General features: G+C 39.4%; 1 protein-coding gene across 1 annotated transcript in view; it reads left to right on the top strand.

The window, feature by feature from the left end:
* The window catches only part of KCNQ5 (potassium voltage-gated channel subfamily Q member 5), a 144,262-nt gene that overhangs the window by 69,465 nt on the left and 49,342 nt on the right, over positions 1-25,455 (top strand). The window contains exons 3-6 of the mRNA XM_018567356.1: positions 1,210-1,385; positions 3,879-4,004; positions 12,917-13,027; positions 14,975-15,070. Coding sequence (XP_018422858.1) covers positions 1,210-1,385; positions 3,879-4,004; positions 12,917-13,027; positions 14,975-15,070 — 509 coding nt within the window. The remainder of the gene's footprint in view (positions 1-1,209; positions 1,386-3,878; positions 4,005-12,916; positions 13,028-14,974; positions 15,071-25,455) is intronic.

Below are 25,455 nucleotides of genomic sequence, written 5' to 3'. Positions count from 1 at the left end.
AACGGCTCCGATGTCAGATGAAAAAAAAAAAGACAACAGAGCAGGGAAAGGTTTACTCTGCTCGATCGAGCAGAGTAAAACTTTCCCGGAGAAAGTGTTTCTCTCCCAGGTTGCCGGGAGCCGCTATCTAATAGCAGGAGACTCCCGGAGCTTCCGGGAGAGTTGGGCTATCTGGAGATCAGCATCCTGGTAACCAGGGATGCTGATCTGAGTGTACAAGTGGCCGGAGTCAGCCGTGAGATGACGGCTGGCTATGCCCAGCAGCCAGTAGCAGGCTGTCGGCCGTTCGGCCAGCTTCGGCTTTCACCTCGGCTCAGTCGAGCTGAAGCATATGCCTTCGGCTCGACTGAGCCGCTCGGCCGTACAGCAGCCCTTCGGTTCTGCTGAACCGAAGGGGCCCTGGGGCCGAAGCTAGCCGACGGATCAGCCGTAGCTACGGCTAGATTCTTTGGCAGCTTAGTGAATAGACTCCTTATAGTCTGACACCAGCAATTCTTCTACTGGAATAAATTACAAATTTAGTTTTTAATATATGTTCAGTAATTTATTTAAATGAGTATCGATGACAGTTTGTGTGTGTTTTCTAATTTAGAAAAACATAAAACCTAGTAAATGTAGTGGTTAGTACTTCTGCCTTGCAGTACTGGGGGGTCCCTGATTTAAATCCCAGTCAGGACACTATCTGCAAGGAGTTTGCATGTTCTACCTTTGCTTGTGTGGGTTTCCTCTGGGTATTCCGGTTTCCTCCCACACTCCAAACATGGTGGAAGGTTCATTGGCTTCTGTCTAAATAGGCCCTGTATGTATGCATGTGAGATAGGGACCTTAGATTGTAAGCTCCTTGAGGTCAGGGACAGATATGAATGTACACTATGTAAAGTGCTGCATAACTTGTCAGCGCTATATAAATACCTGTAATAATAATGATGATATTAATAATAATAATCTTCACTAGATTAGATTAACTCCCTGAAGTACCCCTGAACCCATGAAAAATATAGAAATATAGCAGGTTCAGAACCTGTGTATGGATAAGAGTTCTATTTTTTCCTAAAAGTGTAAAACCTGGTTAAATTGAATATAGACTTTAGATGTGTAAAGAACATTGTAATGTAAGCTTTACTGGGGTAAAGACTAATTAGTAATATTGTCTTTTGCAATGCTTTTTAGAACATGAATGCGACATAACCATTTCTCTTTTGTCTCTAGATATCATAGTTCTTATTGCATCAGTGGCAGTTGTGTCTGCTGGATCTCAGGGAAATATTTTTGCTACATCAGCCCTTCGAAGTCTTCGATTCCTACAGATCCTACGTATGGTGCGCATGGATCGGAGAGGGGGGACGTGGAAATTGCTGGGTTCAGTTGTTTACGCACACAGCAAGGTAAACAACACTGTTATTTGCCACACATAATATCCACTATTAGCAGAAATATATGAAGTGATTGTGTTTGTCACTGTAGCCAGTTTCAGGGACTAGGCTGAAGTAATTCCACTTTGCTTAAAGTAACACTAAACTCAAGAGTTAAATCTTAAAAATGCATTCAAGAACCTTACGATATTCTTCCGTGCTCCTTCATGCTGGGTGTGGAACGGAATTATGTCATTAGTTGCTAGCAACGCTGCGGTCTTAGCAACCAATGACTGAAGAGGAGGGGAGATCCAGCACAGGTTGGTGACTGCCATTCAGTGTGTGTCCAGACTGCGGTCCACCATTTGGGGACCCTTACTATACAACCAATTTTGTAATACAGTATAATGTTTTTTTTAATGACCTTGTTATTCCAATCTGCACCCAGCTATGAATTGCTAAAACTGACAAAAATTTTCAAATGTTGGAAAATTAAAATGCATGACAAATGGTGGTGTATACTCTAGGGATGCACCGATACCATTTTTTCAAGTACAATTACTTTCCCTCAGGTACTTGACAATACCAATACATTTTCTTAAAGGGACATGTGACATTTTTTCTAAAACAATACAGACTAATGATTTTAGGGCAGTTTTTTTTTTATAATGATCAAGATCTATAACTCAAACCATGATTATACGTGTCCTGATACAAAAAATAATTTGAACCAAAACCCTATTTAACTGTGCTAAGAAGCACTTCTCATTGGTCAGCGCGGTCTGCGAGTAAAATTCAAAATCTATAGCGCAGGGCTTCACTGGATCGCAGTATAGGGCACAGATAGTACAAGCAGAGGGGAAGGACCTTTGCCAAAAGGTAAGTATATTGAGGGGGGAGGAGAGTTGGCCATTTGTTGGTATTTGTTTTAAAAAAATTTAATTACTTTTTTAGTACTTTTTTGTTTTTAATTTTAATTTGATTTTTTTTACCTTTTTGTAATATTTGTTACCTTTTTATCACTTTTTTAATTGTTATGTAATTATTTTGTATTTATATCACTTTTTTTCACTTAACTTTATTGATATCACACAGGGCATAACAAGCCCCTATGTGATATCATTCGAAGGTGACAGGTTCTCTTTATGAAGTCTGCCCTCCAGTACAGAAAATCCAGCACAGCATTGTGCTGGATCTTATGTACAGCTTTACATGTGACAGCTGACACAGAAAACCCTGTGAATACAGCGCCCGTGTGTCACTGATAAGTGTGGACATTCTCTGCTCTGCTCCCTGCTCTCAATCCTGAAGGCATCTGCAATGGTCCGGGGTACCCCAGAAGAGCGGGGGAGCCTGAAAACTATGGCGGGGAGAGGGGCGGCTGGGGGGGAAGGACCTTAAAGCGGGGGACCTTGGAGGGATGGAGGCGGGGGGAAGGAGCAGGCTTGTCTACAAGTGATACGCGCAGACCACTTGTACTAAATGAGCAGCCCAAAGCTATTTAAAAATAGACGCTATGTATTGGGGCATTTTCACGTGTACAAGTACTCGTGAAAATGCCCTGTATCCGCACCGATACGGATACTACTGTAGTACTGTAGTATCGGTATAGGGGCATTCCTAGTATACTCTATGTGTACAGAATACTTCATTTCCTGGTTACATTACTGACCTACTGCTTTTCCCAGCAGTTTTCCCCTACAACAGTGGGACTGATCACGTGACTATACCAGACAATCCCTCCCATCTATCATAATGAAGTAGTCCTAGAGAGACCTAGAGAGGATTTTTCTTCAACAGAAGTGGAGTTTCACATAAACGTTAACCTATTCACATTGTGTGTTGTGGTGCACTGGAGTGTACTATAACACAGCTATGTTCTGGACGTGCCTTGGAGTGCCATTAAAAAAGACTGGCACAGCAATGCACTAACGTGTGTGTGTTGCATTACTGCAACATTGTATTGTGAACAGGGCCTTATAAAATGAGATTCGTACCTTTTACTATGATGCCAGTGATGTGACAAAAAAGGCTACAGATTTGTCATATGGTTTCTGGTAAGATGGTAAGAGCTCTAACTCTCTGTTCCTTTTTCTTCTGTTCAGCAGCATTCATGTAACATTTAGTTCTGTATGTGAATTTCATCTTCAGTTATTGATCTCTGTGAACAATTACTTTTTTACAACAAATAGTAGCAAGCGAATAGTGAAAAGGAGCCTGCTGGCTAAACAAAAGACTATACTGTTTAATGTTCATATGCACTATTTCATATTTACCTGGCTAATAAATATATGATTAAGCTGTTTATTTTTGTTAGTCCTTGTAGTTTTATCTGTGAATTCTATGTATAGTGGATGTGCGTGGTGGTGGTGATGGTGGTGGTAGGTAAAGGCGGAGTATTTACTAATTTTTTTTTGCCTGGTAGATTGAAGAACACAACACCAAATTTGAAGATAAATCATCTATTTACCATTAACTTACTGCAATTATAAAGAGAGTTCTCAGTTTTGTGTTTTTACCTTTCAGGAACTCATCACAGCCTGGTACATAGGATTCCTAGTACTCATCTTTTCCTCGTTTCTTGTTTATCTGGTTGAAAAAGAAGCTAATACACAATTTCAAACATATGCAGATGCTTTATGGTGGGGTACGGTAAGTAAATCCATCTTGAACTGTTGAACATTTTCTGTATGGACAAGAACTCGTCTAGCTGCACTGAAAACAATGCAAAATTGATTTCTCCCCGATGTAGGTTACCAGTCATTAATCTTTAGAAATGAACAGGTCATCTGTTTTTTTTTCTGTGCTATTGCATTAATGGTGAGTGAAAAAAATAAATAAATGGTATTGCTAAGTAGAAATTATTATTTATGTTATGCCTGTCACAAGCATAGGGAGATAGACCCATACTTGAATGATTTAGGTAGCTCCCTTAATTGGATTAATAACCAATTTGTATCTATAAAATGTATTAGCTGCATAAAATTCAATACACAGTAACAATGTGCAGTCTGGTTTTCAATGCAGCTCCATAATGGGGTTCACTGGGGTGTATGCATTTTTGGTATAATTACTTACATCTGTTTTAATTAAGGAATTGTCAAAAGTGTGTCAGTCATTTACGAACAGAAACTAAAAACAAGCTCAGTCATGAAGGGGTTAAAAGAGAAAAATTATGCATGACTACAATAATTTCTCAGTGATTGACTACTAAAATCATTTGTTTTCATTGCGTTTAAACTTCCATTTATATATTTCATCATTAGTAGATGATACATTTGTATTTGTCTGCTTTTCATCTTTCTTTTACTTACTGAGTTTTTCCCACAAAATTCTTAGTCTGGCTGTATGTCATAAATTGTTATGCACTGTACTCTGAGTTATTTCAATTATGTAAGTTAAATGAAAAATGTAAATTAACTAATTGGTTTTATATAGAGGTTTTATATAGAGAGGTTGTGGGAAGAGTTTGAAAATTATAACTTAGGTCCCTTTTCACACAGGCTGATCAGGAAGGGTTCCAAGCATGGATGCCCTCCTGATCGGAGCAGTAGAGATAGGATTTCACTGCTGTTAAATGACTGGATCCCATGTCGGTCTATGGGGAATTAGATACAAACGGTCAGCACAATCAGGTCCAGCGAAACTTGAAAAATTGACAGGCGGACCCTATCAGGCCACCCATATGAAAGGGGTCTTAAAGAAAGAAAGCATGCTACAGAGCACTTTCTATGTTACATGCACTCTGTAACAGCCCTTGCAATGATCATGAGATTTCAGTATGATTATTTAGCGCAGCTAGGTCTCTCTTGTAGGATTCTATCAGAATGAAATGCATGTGTTAAAACCAAAATCAAGCCAAAACTTTGTATTTATTTTGGATACAGCAGGAAAGTGTCAGAGCCTCTATCAGGGTGTTATTGCCACCTGTTCCCTATTGGGGAGCTTTCCTTTCACTTCCTGTCAGGACAGGAAGTGATGGGAAATCATTCCAATGCCTTTCTGTCTCTATGACAGCTGCGCCCATTTCATCTAAAGGTGTCACTACTGGGACAGGAAATGGGGTCAGGGATAGAAACAGACATTTTAACCTGTCACCGCTTGCTTCTTTAATTCTGGAGTTAGGCTCTAATGTATTAAAAGGAAAATAACCTAATGATTAAGCTACAGACAAAAAAAGCACGGCTTAACACAAAAGATTATATAATGCTGATATTATGAAATAATATTATAAAATACTATTGGTAAATGACTATAACTAAATTAAAATATAATAGATGAACTTCTTACTTTTTTTCATAAACCAAAGTTTTATTGAGTTTCCAAAGGAAAAGGAAGAGAATATACAAATATCAAGCAGAAAGGGACAGGGCTTGATGGAAACAGCCATAGCAATTATAAACGTCTTACTTTTGAGGTCCTTTTGATATTGCACTAGTATTTATGAGAATACAACTTTGTAGAGGGCGTATGTATGAAAAATGTGCTAACTCCTATAAACACAATCATACAAACACGAAATTAAAGGGAAAATAACATAAACTGGAGAAGATGCAGCCAAAAAGCTTAGAGATATAGATAAAGCGGAACTATATATCTATATTCACCTTCCCTCCAGCAATACAAAGTTTTCTAGCTCACTTGCAGGTGCTGACATCTTTGTTCTGCCTTTTTCCGGGTTTGGCATTTTTGGCAAACTTGATTGGTTGGCCTGTAATGTGCCTGGGAGTTACCCTGGCAATGAGGCATGTGCATCTCTAAAGCCGTTTGTCAGCAGACATGTAAAATGGTTCAGCTTTAAGAGAAAGTGTAAGCCTCAATCCAAATACATGGGGAAATTATATAATACATATTGCTGCTGTGTATTGTTCTTTATTATTGTTAGAAGCAAAGAATTTATAATTCTAAGCAAGAACAAGGTTGGATTTTATTACAGTAAGGAAGCTATAACTGCCTGTCAACATGATTTTGTTCTATCAGCTTAGCACTGCTGATGTATTGATGGGCCCTACTCAGGTTGTAATGGAGAATGTACAATCCGCTGCTACTTCTATTTTTATTGTTCTAATCTTTTATTTATACGTTGCTATCATATTTTTACTGCATTTTATGGCACAATACACAATTCCTATGTATTGTTAATACAACAACACTATAAAACATAACAGGAAATAAATGGTAGGAGAACCATTCTTATAAGAATTAGGCCTATAGAGAACTGGGAATCATGCAAAAGGCATATAAGATTCTAAGCGAAAAGGACCAGTCTTTTCAACAAACTAAATATTTCTTTACTATTATAACATTACGCATTGTGTATAATATTCACAAATATAATTTAAGGAGAAATATGAGGTGAGTGATTTTCACTCATTCTCAAAGTTAGCACTGACGTGTGGCAATGAAAGTGTCACATATCGGCTCTATAGATCTGGAAGTGAGCGAGCACATACCGTCCCTTGCTCACTTTCCGATCATCTCCCACCAGAGAGCGGTGACTGTTAGCCACCGATCCCCGCGGGGATTCCCCCCCTCCCGGATCCTCCAGTGCTGACTGGAGGAACGGACGGGGGAGGGGGTGGGCACAGCTGGCTCTACCTCTAGATAGGCAGAGCCCGCTGTCAATCAGCCAGCTGGGTCGATCTCGACAGTGTTGTCGTGATCCGTCCTGGCTGCGGCGCTCTCAGTATATAGCGAGCTGTAGCTCGCTATATACTGAGCTTTGGGTCATGGGAGGAGGTTAGTATATGTAACAAGGTTACCCCTTAGTTCTCTTTTAAGCCTTCTCTGTATGTAAGCAGACATGTGTCTCTGGTGACATCTCTTTTCTTCATTTTGCAGTATTTACAAAACATGACACACAAACTCAAGGGCCTATTTTACATTAAAATATATAATGAATTGAAGGAAATCATATAAAATGCAAGACCTGCTTAAATTTCCCGTGCCCCCTCCCCCTTTACAAATCACCTACTGTTAGTAGATGTAAAATTTGCCTGTAAAAAAAAAGTTAGGTTTCTACTTATGTTACCCCCTTCCTTTCAGTCTTCTACAATCGCTGGGTAAGACATCCTTCCTGGGAAGGTTCCTGAGGAATACAGGGCAGGCCATATCTTGCCAGAAAATGTTCCAGTCCTTTGCAAGAGTGTCTTCTAGCAAGATGTTGGCTGCTCTGTATTCCTCAGGTTCGAGCCAGAAAGAGTTTAACATTATGGATTGTCACATTATGGAGCCCTGCCTAGGTGCCATGGGTGGAAAATGGGGGTGAGGATAAGTATAAACTCTAACTTTTTACTTTACAGGTACGTTTGACACCTAATAGTAGGTGATTTGTGAAGGGGGACGGGCCCAGACAGTGTAAGTGGAGTTTGCATTTTACCACAAGATCCACCTTAAAGTCTCATTTGTAGTGTCTGAAATTATTAAAACAAATGATATTAAACAGCTTTAGACTGTGAACAATCTTCATGGGAATGCTAGTTATTTTTAGAGCAGATGTGAAGACTTTTTTTTTTTGTAGACACTGAGCTATTTTTGAGTCTGATACTCTGTTCAGAAATTACCAGACCGTTATGCCAAGTAAAAATAGTGTGAAAGGAATAAACAAATACACAGTTGCTCTCCATCAGCTGAAATTACAGTGTACACAATTATACTCTTTAATATATTTTAAGACAACTGACTGAATGCTCATTATTGAAAATCAATTGCTGGCAAGTACAGCTGTGTTGAGTCCCCATTGTGGTTGTTTCCAAAGTACTAATAGGAAAAGCTGTTAAGGTTAAAAAAACAAAAGTTTTTTTGTATAGGCCATGCAGTCATACTGATTGTTTTGCCAAAGTACTAAGACTCATAGGTGTTAATTGGCTTGCCACTTATCTTTATTGATTCAGTGTTTTATTGTCTTTTTTACTTTTCATTGTAGAAAATAATTTTTTTCAGTAACAACTGTAAACCATTCAGTATTTTTAGCTATTTCAGAGGGGTACTGTCAATCACAGGTTAATCTGTAGCACACGGTATGCAGAATACATAATTATAAATAAAACTTAAAATTCCTTAAGCAGAAAAAAATTGTCTTTCCAACCAATCTCAACCACTGTCTACCTAATATGGTAAAGAAAAAATAATAATATGGATAGTGCAGTCTCAAACATCTACTACAGGTCCACGACTAGTACGTGAGTATTTCTTTCATTTACTAAATACTTAAAGGTCTAGTGATTCTATGCCTTGTTCACCTGGGGACTGGTTCTGAACTCCGTTAAAAGTTTGAATAGAATACATAGTATAAGTGCCTGCTGGTTGTATACATATTTTACTGAATAGAAAAATCATTAATGTAGGCAACTGTAAGGTGGAAAGGGTCTGGGGAGACTAACATACATACCATTCACATTGCCATGAAGGCAATTGAAAACCCAAAGGATAAATGGACTTTCAGTGCACTTGCAGTCTTTGGTAATAGTCAACCTGTGACCAGAACCAGATCACTCACAATGCAACTTAGATGGGTGCCAAGGGCCAGGCAGATGCCTGGGGGCCCAAAAACCTAAAAAAGCCAGCTGATATCAGCCAGCAGCTGTACAACTGCCCTATCATTTCTATCTACTAACCACAGAATTAACTAAGATGTTCTGTGGGCCTAGGAGTGCTGTCTGCCATTTCAGAATGGAAAGCAGGAGTAGGCAGTTAAACCCAAGAGTGATCAGCTCTGAGCACAGAGCTGTCAGAATCCCAGAACGGCAGGCAGCAGGTAACTTGCAGATCAGTGCATTCTCTTTGATCTACATGCAGCTTTCATCAGCTAGGGGAGGTATCAGAAATCTAATAGACCCCTGATGTCTCCATAAAGGCTAGACTACCTGTCTAATATTGTCACGTGAGGGCATCTCAACCTCATGTTATTATTATGTGTGTTATAAACCAAAAAATACAATGTATATAAAAAATAAATAAAAGCACACCCTACACACCCCTCTTCTGCACACCATATTAACACATGGCTGCAAAACTGAGGGTCATAAAAACTTTTCTTTTAAAATGTTTGCTGGTTTTATAGGAATTTTGGGTTTTAAATCCAAAATTGACCTCAGATTTGCTCCATCACTTTCAGTCTTTTTCACAATTTGTGATGACCATGATAAAATTGCTAGCAAAAAATTACCACATGAAACCTATTTTTGCCCATTTCTGAATATATTTCTTTACAAAAAGTGTAAAATTTGGTTATTTTTATCTTAACCTAAGTCAAAAGTCTTACAGGGTTATTCACAAAAGGTTGAAGAGTTTGGAGAAGGCAGGAGAAGTGAACAATATAGGACAACGTAGCTGAACTAGAAAGTGAGCTGAATTGGAGAATGTTTCCAAATCCTCTATTTTAGCCTAGATTGTTCACTTCTCCTACCTTTTCCTAACTCTTCACCCTTTTGTGAATAACCCCGTTAGTAATCACTTTTTCTTTTGCGAATGAAGCTGCATCTGCTGCTTATCCTTTTATGTGCTGCTTCCAGATTTTCACGATGTAGCATCCAGCAATAATCTCCATCATATTAATGTTCTACCTACCTGCTATCTCTTTAACATCACCTTAGTGTCTTGATGGAAACATTTTCCCTCTTCCTCACTCACGGTACCTAGATTTTCTGGGAAAATGCCCAAGTGTGCACTCAAGAAATTATTTTTCATACTCAATGAGCATCCTAAGTTTTGAATTTTTCCAGCATGTTTTTATCGATAAGTGCATATTAAGGGTCCTTTCCCAAAGAACTTAGTAGCAACACTTTTAAAGGAACTCCAAACCTCATTTTATATTCATTCTTTTATAGTTTTCATCTAGCAACAGTCTTCTACTGTCTGAGCTGACAAAAATACCTTCTTTTAATTTTTCTGGTGATAAGTTAGGGAACTTCTTGCAGAGGTAATTAAAGCATTCTACTTTTTTGTAAGGTCTCAAAGAAACAGTGTCATAAGGCCCAAATCTATATGAAGAGGTGGCAGAAGAGGTTTTTTGTGGCTCAATAAGATTTTTACTCGAAATATACTTGCTTCCAGGTTCTAGAGCTCTTCTTCCCAGAGTGTTTTAGCTCCCAGGGTTGAATATTTGCTCTACTATCCCATTCACAAAGGAAATATGGGAACTTAGCATATCTTCCCGTTTGCCTCAGAAGCATGCACAATACCTTACGGTCTCCACAGACCACCCAATCATGATCATTATATTTTATTTTTGTAACAACCAGTTCCTAATTCTCATAACTTTCTTTGAGATGTAACAAGTGACCAACAGTTACAAATGCACACTTGTTCCCAATGTGCAAAAGAACAGCTTTTAAACTTCTTTTAGAAGTCAATGAAAAGTTTCCATTCATCTGCTTTGTTCTTTGTACTTTCTTTTTCAAGCCATCTTTATTACTACAGTAAAGTAAAATCAACCTCCTGCGAAAAGTAGGGAGTAAACTCGATTTCTCTGCTTCTATACAAATATATCAATGTTCCATCTGCTACTAAACAGTTCAGCAGAATTCTTGGGTAATCCCAAATCTCTCACTAAAGTTCAGACTGAGTGAAGAACTGGGGGTCTTGACTTCCTATATCACACTGAAATTCTTTGAAATCAGTATCAGAACCAGAATTACCAAGCAAATCTTCCCATGTTTGTGGTGAAACAGACCTGTCATTTTAGGGCTGTGAGACACAGGTAGTAAAGATTGAAGATTTGCATAGAAAATGGCTTACTTATTTTTTAAGTTGTAGCCTTTAAAATCCGAAGAGCAAAAATAGCAGTTGTCACTGTAACTTTTTGGCTGTACCCAGCTGCCAAACAGTGTAGCAGCATTTTGTGTGGGCCATTCCATAGGCTCTTGGTCGCTTAGGAGGACTGATGGTTCTGACGAGTTACCATTAAAGGTCATTAAAGAGGAAGGGGTAGAGGTGAAAGAGCTGTGACCATCAGCAAGGTGTCGCATATGGGACAGCAGTGCTGTGTCCTACCCAGCCACCAGCAAATTCACTCAGTGCACAGTAAGGTACATGTAACGTTCAAGCCTTTGCTTGCTGGACCACATGCCTGTGATCATGTGGACCCTGCTCTAGACCCTGCCTCCCTTCCACAGTTACTGGAGAGCAGGGATTGCCTTCTACGTGGAAAAATGATGGCTGGGTACTACTGTGGTGCAGCACAGGCCACAAAGTCACAGAAGGGTCAAACTCCCGCGCAGCTTATTATACTAAAACTAAACCTTTACTTATCTTTTGTGCTCTGATTTCATTCGATTTTTATGATGCAATGTCCAGTAGTAATCCCCCAGCATATTACATTTCCATTGGCCTTAGTAAGTCTTGTTCATCTCCTTGTCCTTTTAATGTCTTCATGGAAGTGTTCTCCCTGTTCCTCGCTGCAAAGCCAATTCTGTATGTACCTCTAAATTTCTGGTGAGGTGATCAGACACTATAAAAGGTGCCATACATAATGTTTCCACAGCTGGCCATCAGCTGCAAAATTTAAAATGTTTGTTGCAGAGTAAATTATGCTCTGTGCCTCCTAGTTTTCTGCCTGACAATCAAACATTTTGGGGGTATTGTCTCTCTGACATAGTGCACTCTAAGTGTGATTTCTTAATTAAAACCTGCTGGGTCTATCCCGCAAACTGTGGCCTAGTAAAAATGTTTAAATACTGTGCATAGAGTCAGTACAATATTTTACTTGCTTTTTCTGGTTTAATAATACACTCTAATGTTGATTTTTTTTTGTTGCTTGTTGTCTCTCCTGTTCAAAATGTGGCCAAGTAAATTTTTTAAATACTTTGTATGGAGTCATTACAATATCTAGCTGCCATTTTTCTGTGAAACTATACACTTTAATGTTGACTTTTTGGAATAAATCTTACCATTGTCCCTGTTTAAATACTGTTTATGGAGTATGTTATTGATTTATATTAACCTGGCAATTTCTCTATGTTAGGCAGAGCAGACAACTTCTTGAAGAGGCAAACAACTACTGATATGCTCAGTGTACACTAAGAAAGAAAAAATGCTGGCAGACAGGGGAAGCAGTTATGACAGAAGAGACTTACAGTCTCTTCCGTCATAAAAAGCCTACCTGGCAGTGTTTTTTTTTTTTTTTTAAAGGTTTACTTTTGTTTTAATACGAACACAAAATTTCAGTTGTTCATAATAAAAAATCAGTTTTTGTTTGATTTTTCCAATAAAAAGATAAATCATAATTTGATATTATGCGTAACAACTCCACTTTTATGTTTATTTTTATTTTTCTAGTTTTAATAAAATCAGCCTCCTGTTATCAAATACAGTGAGGCATGCATTCGTTTTGTAACAAACTCAGATGGTAAAAAAGTTGCTGATCACTTCAAACTTCACAATTTTAAGTATTTAACTTTTGCAAAGGAAAAGCCTTCAATGCGCTCTTGATATTAATATTTGTTTATACTTCCTGCATTCAATACATATACATGCTACCAAAATGTATCACGTTCCACAATGGACTGTAAGAAACTGCAACTTGAGACACCATAATGGAACTATCTTCTGCATGTCATCCTTAGATCACGTTGACTACCATCGGCTATGGGGACAAAACTCCACACACATGGCTTGGAAGACTTCTTTCAGCTGGGTTTGCTCTGCTTGGCATTTCCTTCTTCGCATTACCCGCAGTGAGTATTAAACTCAAAGTCACAATAACAATTCAAATGCACAATGCTGACATTTCTAAAAGGATTATACACAATGCAGATATGTAGATACAAAAGATAGATAGGGACATAGATCGATGGTGGGGCTGTATATGACATCTCCAAGGGTTATTTACAACTAATATGCAAACGTGTAGTCAACAGCAACACTGCAAACTTATGGTCGCTGTTTGTCACTAGGCATTTGCACCTTTATCAGCAGACAATTGTTTGGAACTATTGTTTTCCTGGGTAAGCAAAAGATCACTGCAGTCTCTTGTTTATCTTATAGTTTATCTTAAAATATATCCTTAATGAGACACATTAATATGGTTCAGATTATTTGTTCTCTTGCAGTCTGGAGGGAAGATATTTTGTATAATATTTATTTGAATGAATAAAGTTAATATCTTCCTTTCAGCTTGTTGCCTGTGATCTGTAGCCCATGTATTAGTCTTTGACCACCAGAGACTTGCATTATTGAATTTATTCTTTTTTAAGATCAATACCTGCAAGAAGAGGGTATTTTAATGAGGCCACAAGGCTGTTTAAAAGTACCATAATATGCTCGATTTTGATTATTTGAGACCAATTAAAATAAAAACAGGACTTGGAACATTGTACCACTGTTAACTTATCCTGAGAAAACTCAGTCAATGAAGTGGGAAGATGCTAAATGAAATTTTATATGTCAAGCTGATGATTGTCTTTTGAAAGTCAGTTGAAGCTTTATATAACCTCATTACATAATGTGTGGGTGGTTGCTGACATTTAGCTCCCTAATAGGTGTAAGCAGGGTAAGAATAAAATATTCTTTTATCCATCCGGATGATTACACTTCACGTGGTTCAGTGGTTTAGAATTTCAATCTATATATACTATGAAAGAAACCATTTTGGGTAAAAGTGATTAAAGCAGTGAACCTGTTAACATTTCCTGATTGAGTATGATAACATATCATGCATGCACATTCTAATTCACAAAAACATTTGTTACACATTTTAATTATTCTTCTGATTTACATGTTTAGAAAGGCTTATCAAAGGATAACACTGATACAAAGTGTCATTTGTCTTTTTCATATGCATATTGCCTTCTTACACCATTAGCTACATAAGCTTTTTACATTGTGTAAGACGTGATTGAGCGACCCAATAGTTATTCCTAGAAAATTGCTAGTAGCTTGCAGCCCAAATGGGCACTGTTTACTGTCACAACCTGCAATTAGTTACAAAATAATATTTTGCATATGTGACTCTTGTGACTAATAATTGCCCATGTAGTTTAGGCCAAGGGCAAAAGGTATCACCTCCTCACAATTCACCAATTTATCAAAACCAGATATACCACAACACCACAATACACTTTGCCATAGAAACACTTTGTCTGATTTGGATTCATGCAGTCAAAACATATGTTCTAGCTTATGGTCAAACATACGGTCAAGCATATGAGCATTGATTTACTAACCAGAGAATTTGCACTGAGATTTTCTCTTAGCTTAGTGAATATGGTCAAATTTAACCTTGCAAAGAATACCCAATCATGTGCAAGGAAAATAAAAAAATAAAAAAATGTAAAATATTTTCTTAATCTGACTGTTGTGTATATAATCATTGCGGTAAAAAAACATTACAAAATCTAATTCAAGGGCTTAAGAGCAGAGCAGTAGTGTGCTGTGGTAAAACATGGGATAATGGTGGCGTGGTTTGACAGTGGCAGACATGCAGGGAACTACATTATAGTAATATGGTACTGTAAATACTAATGACTTGACATTACGCAGGCAAGTAATGGCAATCTTGACAACACATAGGCCCTGATGGGCTTGCATTTGTTCCCTGTGATAATAATTACTTGCCACAGTTCTTCAATATCTTATTCCTAGCATTATTTTTGATAACAAACCAATAACACATTACATTACAGGGTATTCTTGGATCTGGGTTTGCCTTAAAAGTTCAGGAACAGCACCGCCAGAAGCACTTTGAAAAGAGGAGGAATCCTGCAGCTAGTTTAATTCAGGTGAGGGCAGAGAAAACTTGTATGTTCGTATGACCTTTGTGTAATACAAATCCAATGTAATCAAAGTTAGAATATGCATTTACAGTATGTCTTTTATCATAATAACATGCTAATGCATTCCTTAAAAATCTTCCGGTGATGCAAATGAAAGACTAGACATGTTCAGGTCAGGGACCTATTCCTCTGTTCTCACTGAGGACAAAATGCTAATGTTTTTTTTATCACATCACACAGAGTAAAACACGCAGAAAATCTATAGGAAAAGATTCTACAAGGTCTGAAAAGCTTAGAAAATGATGGGTTTTAAGACTATGCATAAGATGCGTAGGGCGCATCAACACACATTGCACCATAATGTACATCCACACTTTATACGAATATACTGGAAACACAATGAAATCTATCAATTAGGCACATTAGGGCCCATTCACGCTAAAGCGTGCCGTTGCAGTGCATTAATGCACATGCATTAACATGCATTATGGCATATCTCCCAACTTTCTGAGATGACAAAGAGGTACACCTTCTAGCACAATGTATTCAGGCAATAGAAAAACCCCTGCCACACCACCAGTCATGTGGACCATTAAGAATGTATATTCTAGTTAAATAGAAAATGTTTATAGTTATCTGTACATCCGACCAAAAGGATGGACAACGGAGGAGGAAAGAGGGACAGAGGTACTTGGTTCCAAATGAGGGACAGTTGGGAGGTATGATTATGGCACATGTCAATGTGCATTGTTATAAGGCAGCCCATTGGCATGTCCCAACGGATGAAAAAACTTGACCCTTTTTTGAAAATAGTGCACCACTATGCATGGTATATGTGTTGCGGTGACCTGCAATGTGTTGTGCTCTACAGTACAATGCGTTGGGGTACCACTTACAATGAATGGCACCACAGCTCACTGCACATCGAGCAGGTGCATTGCCATTTTAGCGCACCTGCCACAACGCACAAGTGTGAATTGGCCCTAATCAATTTTCGTTGTAGAAAAAACTGAGTTCCAAAACACATAGAAATTTGTAAGGACATTCCTGGGCTGGACAAAAATCAAATGTGTCCATCCATATGGCAAAGGTCCTTTCATGCATATCTAACTACATTACAAGCCAATATGTGTTTTAGTACTCCCAGAAGCATTTAACAAGAACAATAATAACATATGGCTGTGTGCAGATTTTTAATTTTCTCCCACGCTGTATTGCAGTGTAATGCATATGGCCTCTGTATGTGTACCATACCTTTTAAACTTAGCAGAACTAAAAAAAAAAAGAAGGTAACATCTCCTATACACCTAAGGAAGATGTGTATATAGAAGGAAAAAAACAATGTCATTTTACACAAGCTTTTTACATTTTCTGTGTATTGAAAAGCAGAATGACCTTGGGTCCATAAAACAAAAAGTCTCCTCACCATACTGACAGTGTGTTACACAACACTGCTGGGTCTCGACACTAGCCTGTAAGAACAATTCTTTTAGTTATCAAACGTATGTTATTATGATTAAGGAATGACAAATGCAATATTTACCTTCTGTTTTGGGGTATTATCTCTAGAACACAATAACAATGTAAGTACAATTGTATACCAGTTTAAGGGCTCATTCCACACAAGCCCAAAATTCCATGTACCATAAAAAGCGTCCGGATCTCTGCGCGTGGGAGCAACAAGTGTTGCGTACAATCTGCCTGTACAAATCATTGGCAGTCTGCGGCTATACGCTGGTAAACACTGCTCCGCGCATGTTCATCCATACAGGTTTGGATGTACGCCCCTGGATGCAGACACTTTATGTTGCATTAAGAATGGGATCCTGCAAGGCCCTGAAATGTCGGTGTATACATGTCTGTGAAACTGTTCATAACAATAAATCTGCGAGATGCAATGACATGTTTGGAGTGCAGGTGACTTCAATTCCCTTGATCTGGATTTAGACAGTCTGTGTCCAGTCCAGGGATGTACATCCATACCTATACACAAGTATATGCTTGGATTAGCAGACCTCTGTGCCTGTGTGAATGAACCCTAACAAACAAATACAAACCCAACATCACTAGCCCCCCTGAACTAATCCACACTAAAGGTGCCCATACACCTTACGACCATCGCAAGACTTTTGTCTTGCGATGGTCGTATGCTTATTGAAAGCTCGTACGATCTGCCCACCTTGGACGGGCAGATCGTACTTGCGATCATCGAAATGACCCGATGATCGCAATGCAGAACGGGCAGTGTGCACAGCGGCCCGTTTCGCAGCTATCGGACAAGCAGGCTAGAAACCCGCCGACAATCGTACGATTCTCAGCGGGTTTTCGAGCATGTTGGTTCGACAAAAGACGTGCGACCGTACAGTAGAAACGGTCGCACGTCTTCGTTCACACTGCTCGATTATCGTACGATCGCGGGATTTCGCCCGATTCTCGTACGAGAATCGAGCAGTGTATGGGCACCTTAAGACCCCTGACCTCAGCTGCTTACTTACCTCACTAAGCACACCTGCGACCTGCTCTGATGTTTGCAGCCTATCCACAAGAAATCCTCTTCAGCGCTTGTCACTCCTGTGTAACCAACCTTTGTAGACTTGTATTGGGCCAGGTCCCAAGTATCTCTGCTCTAACTGTAAACTACCATACAAGTGTATGAAAGCACACCGTGCAGACACAAGCAGTGTTAAGCAGAATTTAAGCGGGGGGCTGCCAACATGGAAGCAGGTCGTACCTGTGATACTGAGGTGCACGCACTTGGATGCAGACAGTGTGCGTCCAAGTGCGGGCACCCAAACCCGCACAAATGTGCAGGTTCGGGTGTGCATGTGACCTCATGTAATTACATGGAGCCATGTCATCCCATAGGGAAGATCAGGCTGCTGAGCACAATTACGCACAGCACCTGTCCCTTCCGGGATCCGATCATTTTACGGGCTTGTGCGCGGTACGGACATGCACGCCTGCCTGATTGAGCCCTTAAATCTGCAGCTGGACTTTAAAGCTGAACTCCAGCTAAATACAAGCTTAAATACAGACACAGAAGCTGTTTTACAGGAATACATTTCTGTCCATCCGGCTTTGAGCTTACACGGCTCTGCTGGATGACAGAGCTGGGCTGGTAACCTGATTTTTCCCATCTGCACTTAAGCACTACAGCTTGATCACTTCCCCACCCCCAGCTTGTAACTTGGTAGTGAAGGGGCAACAGCAGGCTGATATGCTCATCCCTCTGCTGAATTAACTTTCTCTTCCTGTCAGCATGTTTCTTGTCAGCACATGTGCACTACAACATCTGATTGGCCCTTAGTGCTGTCTCCCCCCACTGCATATGTGACTTTGTATGTGAATGCTGCTGTATGGAGGACTTCAATAGGCCAATGCAAACTCTAGGTACTTACACTAAATGCATTTAATGATTTTTTTAAAATTATTAAATAACTGCACATTTTTTTCCTATATCTGCCTGGAGTTCAACGTTAAAGATTGCATATACTATGTATAATAAATAAAATATTTGTACATAGCCATATGAGACGGTATAGCAATAATTCATCACAAAACCAAAAGACGATCATGAAAGCATCTCATCAGTCACATTTACATTAAATTAGGTTGTAAATTATTATACAAAGTGGCCAGTTAAACTGCACAAACATAAAATATTACTGCCGATAAATGTCAGACTTCACTGAAGAAACATTGTTTGAACAGAACTACATGATGTGCTGTTTCTGAGAGTGTTATGCTTTATTATCCTTCCAAACCCTTTCCTACTTTCTTCATTACTTCTCTGATTTGGTTAATATGCTTTGCTGACAATTCTTTATGGGAATTCAGTGTTCTTGATTAACATCATTATTTTCATTTCTTAGGCGACATGTAGTATTAAAATATGTTTATCATGATGTTTTCTTAAAGGATAACTCCATGTTTGTTGAAAAATGTTATAACATGTAATTGCTACAGCTTTTTGTAATTCAGGGTAACTGTCATTTTGTAATTGAGTGTTCATATAACTGATGTTTCTGGTTCAATTTGCTGCCAGTAATTTTTTTTTTTTTAAATTAAAACACGGCTTACTTAATGCTCAAATGCATCAGAGAAGGGGTAGACGAACTCTGGCCCTCCAACTGTGGTACAACTACAGAACCCTTAGGCATTGCAAAACTCTAACAGCCACATGTTGACTTTCAGAGGCAGATGCATGATGGGTTTTGTAATTTCACCACAGCGGAGGGTCCAGATTTTGCCTATCCCTGCATTAGATGCTTAGTAATTGTCTTACTGTTTCCAGCAGTATTTCTCCTAATGCCATTTGAGGAGACATGTTCTCTCCTACTCAGGAAGTAGGAAGTGAGTGGAAGCCATTTGTGAGTAGGTAGAACATCGACATGAAGATTGCAAAAATCTTTACAATTTATTTAAAGAGACCCTGTCGACCAGACCATTCACTTTAACAACAATCTTACCTTAAAGGCAAAATCCACCTTTCAGAAAAAAATTATAAATGCACACACATTCATAAAAGAAAAAATGTGCACCCATTTTTTTTTTTTTTGCATTCGCGGGTTCAATACTCTGACTTCTGCAGATTCCTCCCCATCCACGTTCATACCGAGGTACAGACATTTGGTAACATGGACAGAGGAAGAATGGATGGACTGCAAGTGTGGTGACGTCTCTGCTCTTGTATCCTGTAAAAACTACTCTGCTGCAGTGGCTGATAGGACTTGTAGTTTCTCCATTCACAGATTCTGACAAAGGATTTGTGAATGGATGACATGGCTGCATAGGTGGAGACACACACAGCTGAACTGAATTCAAAAATCAACACCAGCCTGCGTAGAGAAGAACCCCGCAACCCTTAATATGGGTGTAACATGAAACACGGTCCAGAAGGTAAACATAGTCTATAGGCTTATACACTCACTGGCCACTTTATTAGGTACACCTGTTCAACTGCTCCGTAAGGCAGATATCTTATCAGGCAAATCACATGGCAGCAACTCAATGCATTTAGGCATGTAGACAGGTTCAAGACTATCTGCTGAAGTTCAAACCGAGCATCAGAATGGGGAAGAAATGTGACTTAAGTGACTTTGATTGTTGGTGCCAGGCGGCCTGGTCTGAGTATTTCAGAAACTGCTCTAGGGTTTACAGAGAATGGTCTGAAAAAGAAAATATCCAGTGAGTGGCAGTGCTCTTGCTGAAAATGCCTTGTTGATGCCAGATATCAAAGGAAAATGGCCAGACTGGTTCAAGCTGATAGAAAGGCAACAGTAACTCAAATAACCACTTGTTACATCTGAGGTATGCAGAAGAGGATCTCTGAACACACAACACATCGAGTCATGTAGCAGATGGGCTACAGAAGCAGAAGACCACACCACTCCTGTCAGCTATGAAAAGAAAACTGAGGCTACAATTTACAAGGGCTCACCAAAATAGGACAGTACAAGACTGGAAAACACGTTGTTTGGTCTGATGAGTCTTGATTTCTGCTGTGACATTCGGATGGTTAGGTTAGAATTTGGTATAAACAACATGAAAGCATGGATCCATCCTGCTTTGTATCAATGGTTCAGGCTGGTGGTGGTGTTGTAATGGTGTAATGGATATTTTCTTCGCACACCTTGGGCCACTTAGTACCAATTGAGCATTGTTTAAATGTCACAGCCTACCTGAGTATTGTTGCTGACCATGTCCATCCCGTTATGACCACAGTGTACCCATCTTCTGATAGCTACTTCCAGCAGGATAAAGCATCATGTCACAAAGCTCACATCATCTCAAACTGGTTTCTTGATAATGAGTTTTGCTGTCATCAGATTACAATCAAATAGAGCACATTTGGGATGTGGTGGAGCGGGAGATTTGTGTCATGTATGTGCAGCTGACAAATCTGCAGCAACTGTGTGATGCTATCATCTCAATATGGACCAAACTATGTAAGGAATGTTTCCAGCATCTTGTTGAGTCTATGCCACAAAGAATTAAGTCAGTTCTGAAGACATAAGGGGTTCCAACTTGGTACTGGTAAGGTGTACCTAATAAAGTGGCAAGTGAATGTATATACATTCAACATATTTTATGCTTGCTATTTACCTGTAAAAGTATTGTGAAGACATCCATAAGACCTGGGACTGCTGCTGGGCACCACCATCTTGGATGTAATGTCAGCAGCCCAAGCAGACTCAGCTGTTCCACTCTATAGTATTCCCCTTCGCTCCTTACCCAGCAACTACAGAAAAGTTATAAAGGGAAGTGAGAGGGAGGGACAGAGGAGCTGGGCCAACACAGAGAGTAATTAAACACTACTAGAAGAGACATCTGACATGCAAGAAGGGGGCTTCCTGAAGAAGTCAAATTTGCTATTAAGTTCTAAGGCACATTGCTAGTGAATAAAAAATTGTAAACGGAAAGGAAAAAGCTGCATGTAAGCATTTGCTGTACATTTTTCTAAGTTAGTGACAGGGTCTCCAAGGGGGAGCTGTTTTGTTCTCATAGCAAAAGTGGAGTTATTCTTTAATTACTGTTTTATTTTTCTGTATTTGCTGTGTGTTGCATACAAGTGACTAGACATAGCGGCTTAGTGCTGATGGATGTACAACTGGTGTTTGTTCAAAATCACTTTAACTGCATCTTTGTTACTACCTCTAAAAACGCTTTTATAAACCTTTCTGCTGTGTCTGCTTTTATCTATATGTGATAACAAATGTCTATACTGTCCAGCTCTCACCGGGGCAAAACATCCTTTGTTTTAAGTCTTCCGCAAAAAGCACCACAGCTCAAGCTAGCATGTGGAACAAATGCCCATAATCATATATCATGTGATAAAAGATATCTCCATCTATGTTATAATATAATTGCTTAATATGTAGTTCTTGGCTAAGGCTAAACGGTAGACATTGCCTTTTGTGACCTTTTTAAACTGTGCTGTATCTCAAATTCACAGGTAAAAAGGCAGTCCTGATCATTATTTCAGTCTGGTGCAATTTAGACACAGAGAGGGGAATTTATCAAAACTGGAGCTAACAAAATCTGGAGCAGCTGTGCACGGCAACCAATCAGTTTCTATCTTTCATTTTCAAATCTTAACTGAACATACTGAAGAGAGAAGCTGATTGGCTGCCATGGGCAACTGCTCCAGATTTTATCTGTTCCAGTTTTGGTAAATTCCCCTCCATAGTCCTCATTCACAAATAGGCATTTTGTTGCTCAAAGGTAAGCATGACAAAATGCTCAAGACAAGGAATCCAATTCATTTTTATGGCCCCTGTTTGCAGCTGAGCATTCTGAAACAAGCAGAAAAACAACCATCGCTGGAAAAAGTACATATGCTACTTTTTGGCAGATTACAGTGCTTTTTGGTCCCATAGACTTCAATGGGAAACTCTGTGTGACAAAATTAACAACAAAATGTTGAGGTATGAACAGGGGCCATAGAAATGAATGGGATTCCTTGTCTTGAGCATTTTATTGCGCTTAGCTTTGAGCGACAAAACGCCTAGGTGGTGGCGTCCGTTCCGATCAGCAAGGAATCCATGCACAGATCCCCTACTGATTGGAGCAGTATGGAATGGATGTCATTCTTGACATCCATGTCTATTCAGTTTTTGCTCCAAGCTGAGCTATACGGACCTATGTTAGGTCTATGGGCAATTGATGTTAGCCCACATGTATCCATTTACATCCAATTACCACCAATTAGAGGATAATTGAATGTAAAGGACACATGTCCACTTACATCTGGCTGCCCATAGAATTACATTGGGCTTCTGATCAAATCAACATGAAAAACTGACAGGCAGACCTGAGTCGACTGCCCGTGTGAAAGGGGCCTTATTTCAACTAAAGTGTTCAGGTACATAAACTGATAAAAGCCTGTGTCCATTAGCGTGCAAATCAGTCCAGTCTAGTTCAAAAGTCTGTTTATTCAAATCCATTTGCTGCTCTTATTACTAAACAGCATGTCTACCGTGGCTCATGTTTTGGTGCAAAATTGTTTTTTTTTCTTCGATTATCTTCTGTATGAACCTTAAAGCTGAACTCCAGCCATATGTTTAGTCTTTCAGAGTTGCGCAGGCTGCTCTACTGTACTGGAAGTGCTTACTCTGATTTCATTGAACACTGTGAACTTCCCATAGTGTGCAGTAGAAGCTGCCGCAAGTCAATAAAGCCCACCTCATTTCTAAGCTTGAAAGTGTTAAGAATCATGTAGCCCTTTCCATCCAGTCTAGCTGTCTCTTGCCTGCCCCTTTCATTCACTGTATTTCAGCTCTTCAATCATGGAGGCTCAGCGTCACATGTGGACGTTAGCTAGGGCAGTCTGCATGCAAGTGCAGCATGCCTAGGATTGCCCACTCTTTGAGACTGACATCCACCCATCAAAGCATTTTGATATTTGCATGACCTCTGCCAGGAGCCTTCCCACTACCCTTGAGAGGAGTACTTTGTCTTTAATTTCACATCCTAATAAGTTTTAGACATATTTTCCAAAGCAAGATTTGTTAAAGAACTACTATTAGATGGAGAAACCTTTGTACTACCATGTATATTACTAATAATAGTTCATATTGTATCAACAGCAGATGTATAGAATGATAAAATGATGTTACCAAATGTGACATTTCATACAGCCATTAATATGGGAAAATCTATTTCACGTTTTAATGCTGATTTCAGATGTTTTTTTAAATGATGTGAAGAAGGGATCGATCAAGTCTGAGAACAGTTGGCTAATATAAGTCAATATTAACTGGGAATTTATCATTGCCACGTACATGTAACATTTAAAGCAGAACTCACAGGAAAAATATTAATAACCCTTGCATAGGGGCTACCCCTGTACTGCAAGGGTTAACTGCTTGTTTTCATCTAGGGACTAAACTGTCAAAGTTATACTCACCTGAACCTCGGAGCCTGCAGCATATGCTGTTAGACTGGTCCTTCCAGCATCTCTTCCCCTCCACTGCAGCGGTCTAAATCTGGCCATACACCTATAGAATATCTGGAGATTTTCTATGGTCAGATGGAAAAAGTACAACAGATTCCTCCATCTACATTAAACTGTGTGGATGGTGGAATCTCCCACTGGGCCAAGCTTCAGGATCTTGCTAGTCAGCCCCATTGGCTCTAAAAATTCCTGAACAATCCGAATGGATGCAGGCATTGTTCAGGCATTTTGAGAGCCAATGGGGCCGGCTAGCAAGATACTGAAGCTTGTCCCAGTGGGAGATTCCTCCATCCACATGGTTTAGTGTAGATGTAGGAATCTCTTGGTCCATCTGACCATAGAAAATCTGCAGATAATCTATAGATGTATGGCCAGCTTAAGGATCCTCAATTAACACTGTTTTTGGACATGAGAACAATAAGGGACATTTTATCACTGCAACGTAGGAGGAGACAGGCTGGAGGAAGCGCTGTGACAGGCCAAGGTTCAGGTGAGTATAACTTTTATTGTTTTAGTCCCTAGACAAAAATGAGCAAATAACCCTTGCAGTGTGGGGGTAGCCCCACTAAAAGGGTTAATAATATTTCCCCCCAGAATTCTTCTTTAACCACTTCAAGACCAGGTGTTGAGACCCCCTTCCTGGCCAGGCCATTTTTCAGTGTTCAGCGCTGCAGTACTTTGACTGACGTTTATTCCGTCATGCAACGCTGTACTGAAATTAATTTTATACCATTTTTTGGGGACAGATAGAGCTTTCTTTTGGTGGTATTTAAACACCACTGCGGGTTTTTTATTTTTTATTATAATTAGGAAAAATTACAGAAAATTTTGGAAAAAAAAAGATTTTTTTTACATTATGTTAGGAAACATTTATATTATTACCCAGTTTTTTGGTAAAATATAAAAGACGGGGTCACGTCGGGTAAATAGACACCAAACATGTCAAGCTTTAAAATTGCGTGCGCCCGCGAAATGGCAGAAAACTACCATACCCAAAATTGGCCATAGGCGACGCTTTAAAAGCTTTTACCGCTCATCAGTTTAGTGTTACCAGTGATTGATGGCCCTAGACTTATTGCTCTAACTCGGACGTTCGCATCGATATGTAACATGTGTGGCGTAATGGGCGCAATCGTCTTTTTTGCACGTATCTAGAGAGCTCCCGGCCGGCCGTTTTTCTACTACGGTCGGCCCGGAGGCAGTTAAAGGACATTGGGGAGGATTAAAAAAAGAAAACTGGAGCAGACAGAATCTGGAGCAGTTGCCCATGGCTATCAATCTTTTTAATTTTCAAAGCTTAACTGAACAAACTCAACAGAGAAGCTGGTTGGTTGCCATATGCAACTGCTCCAGATTCTGCCTACTCCAGTTCTTATGATTTCTGCCTGTGGTTTTAAATAATACTTTAGTATCTCATATGACTTTGTCAATCACT

Source organism: Nanorana parkeri, unplaced genomic scaffold, assembly GCF_000935625.1.
Source record: "Nanorana parkeri isolate BGI_ZX_2015 unplaced genomic scaffold, ASM93562v1 scaffold1035, whole genome shotgun sequence".
Taxonomy (NCBI): Eukaryota; Metazoa; Chordata; class Amphibia; order Anura; family Dicroglossidae; genus Nanorana; species Nanorana parkeri.
This window is presented reverse-complemented; position numbering and strand designations above follow the sequence as displayed.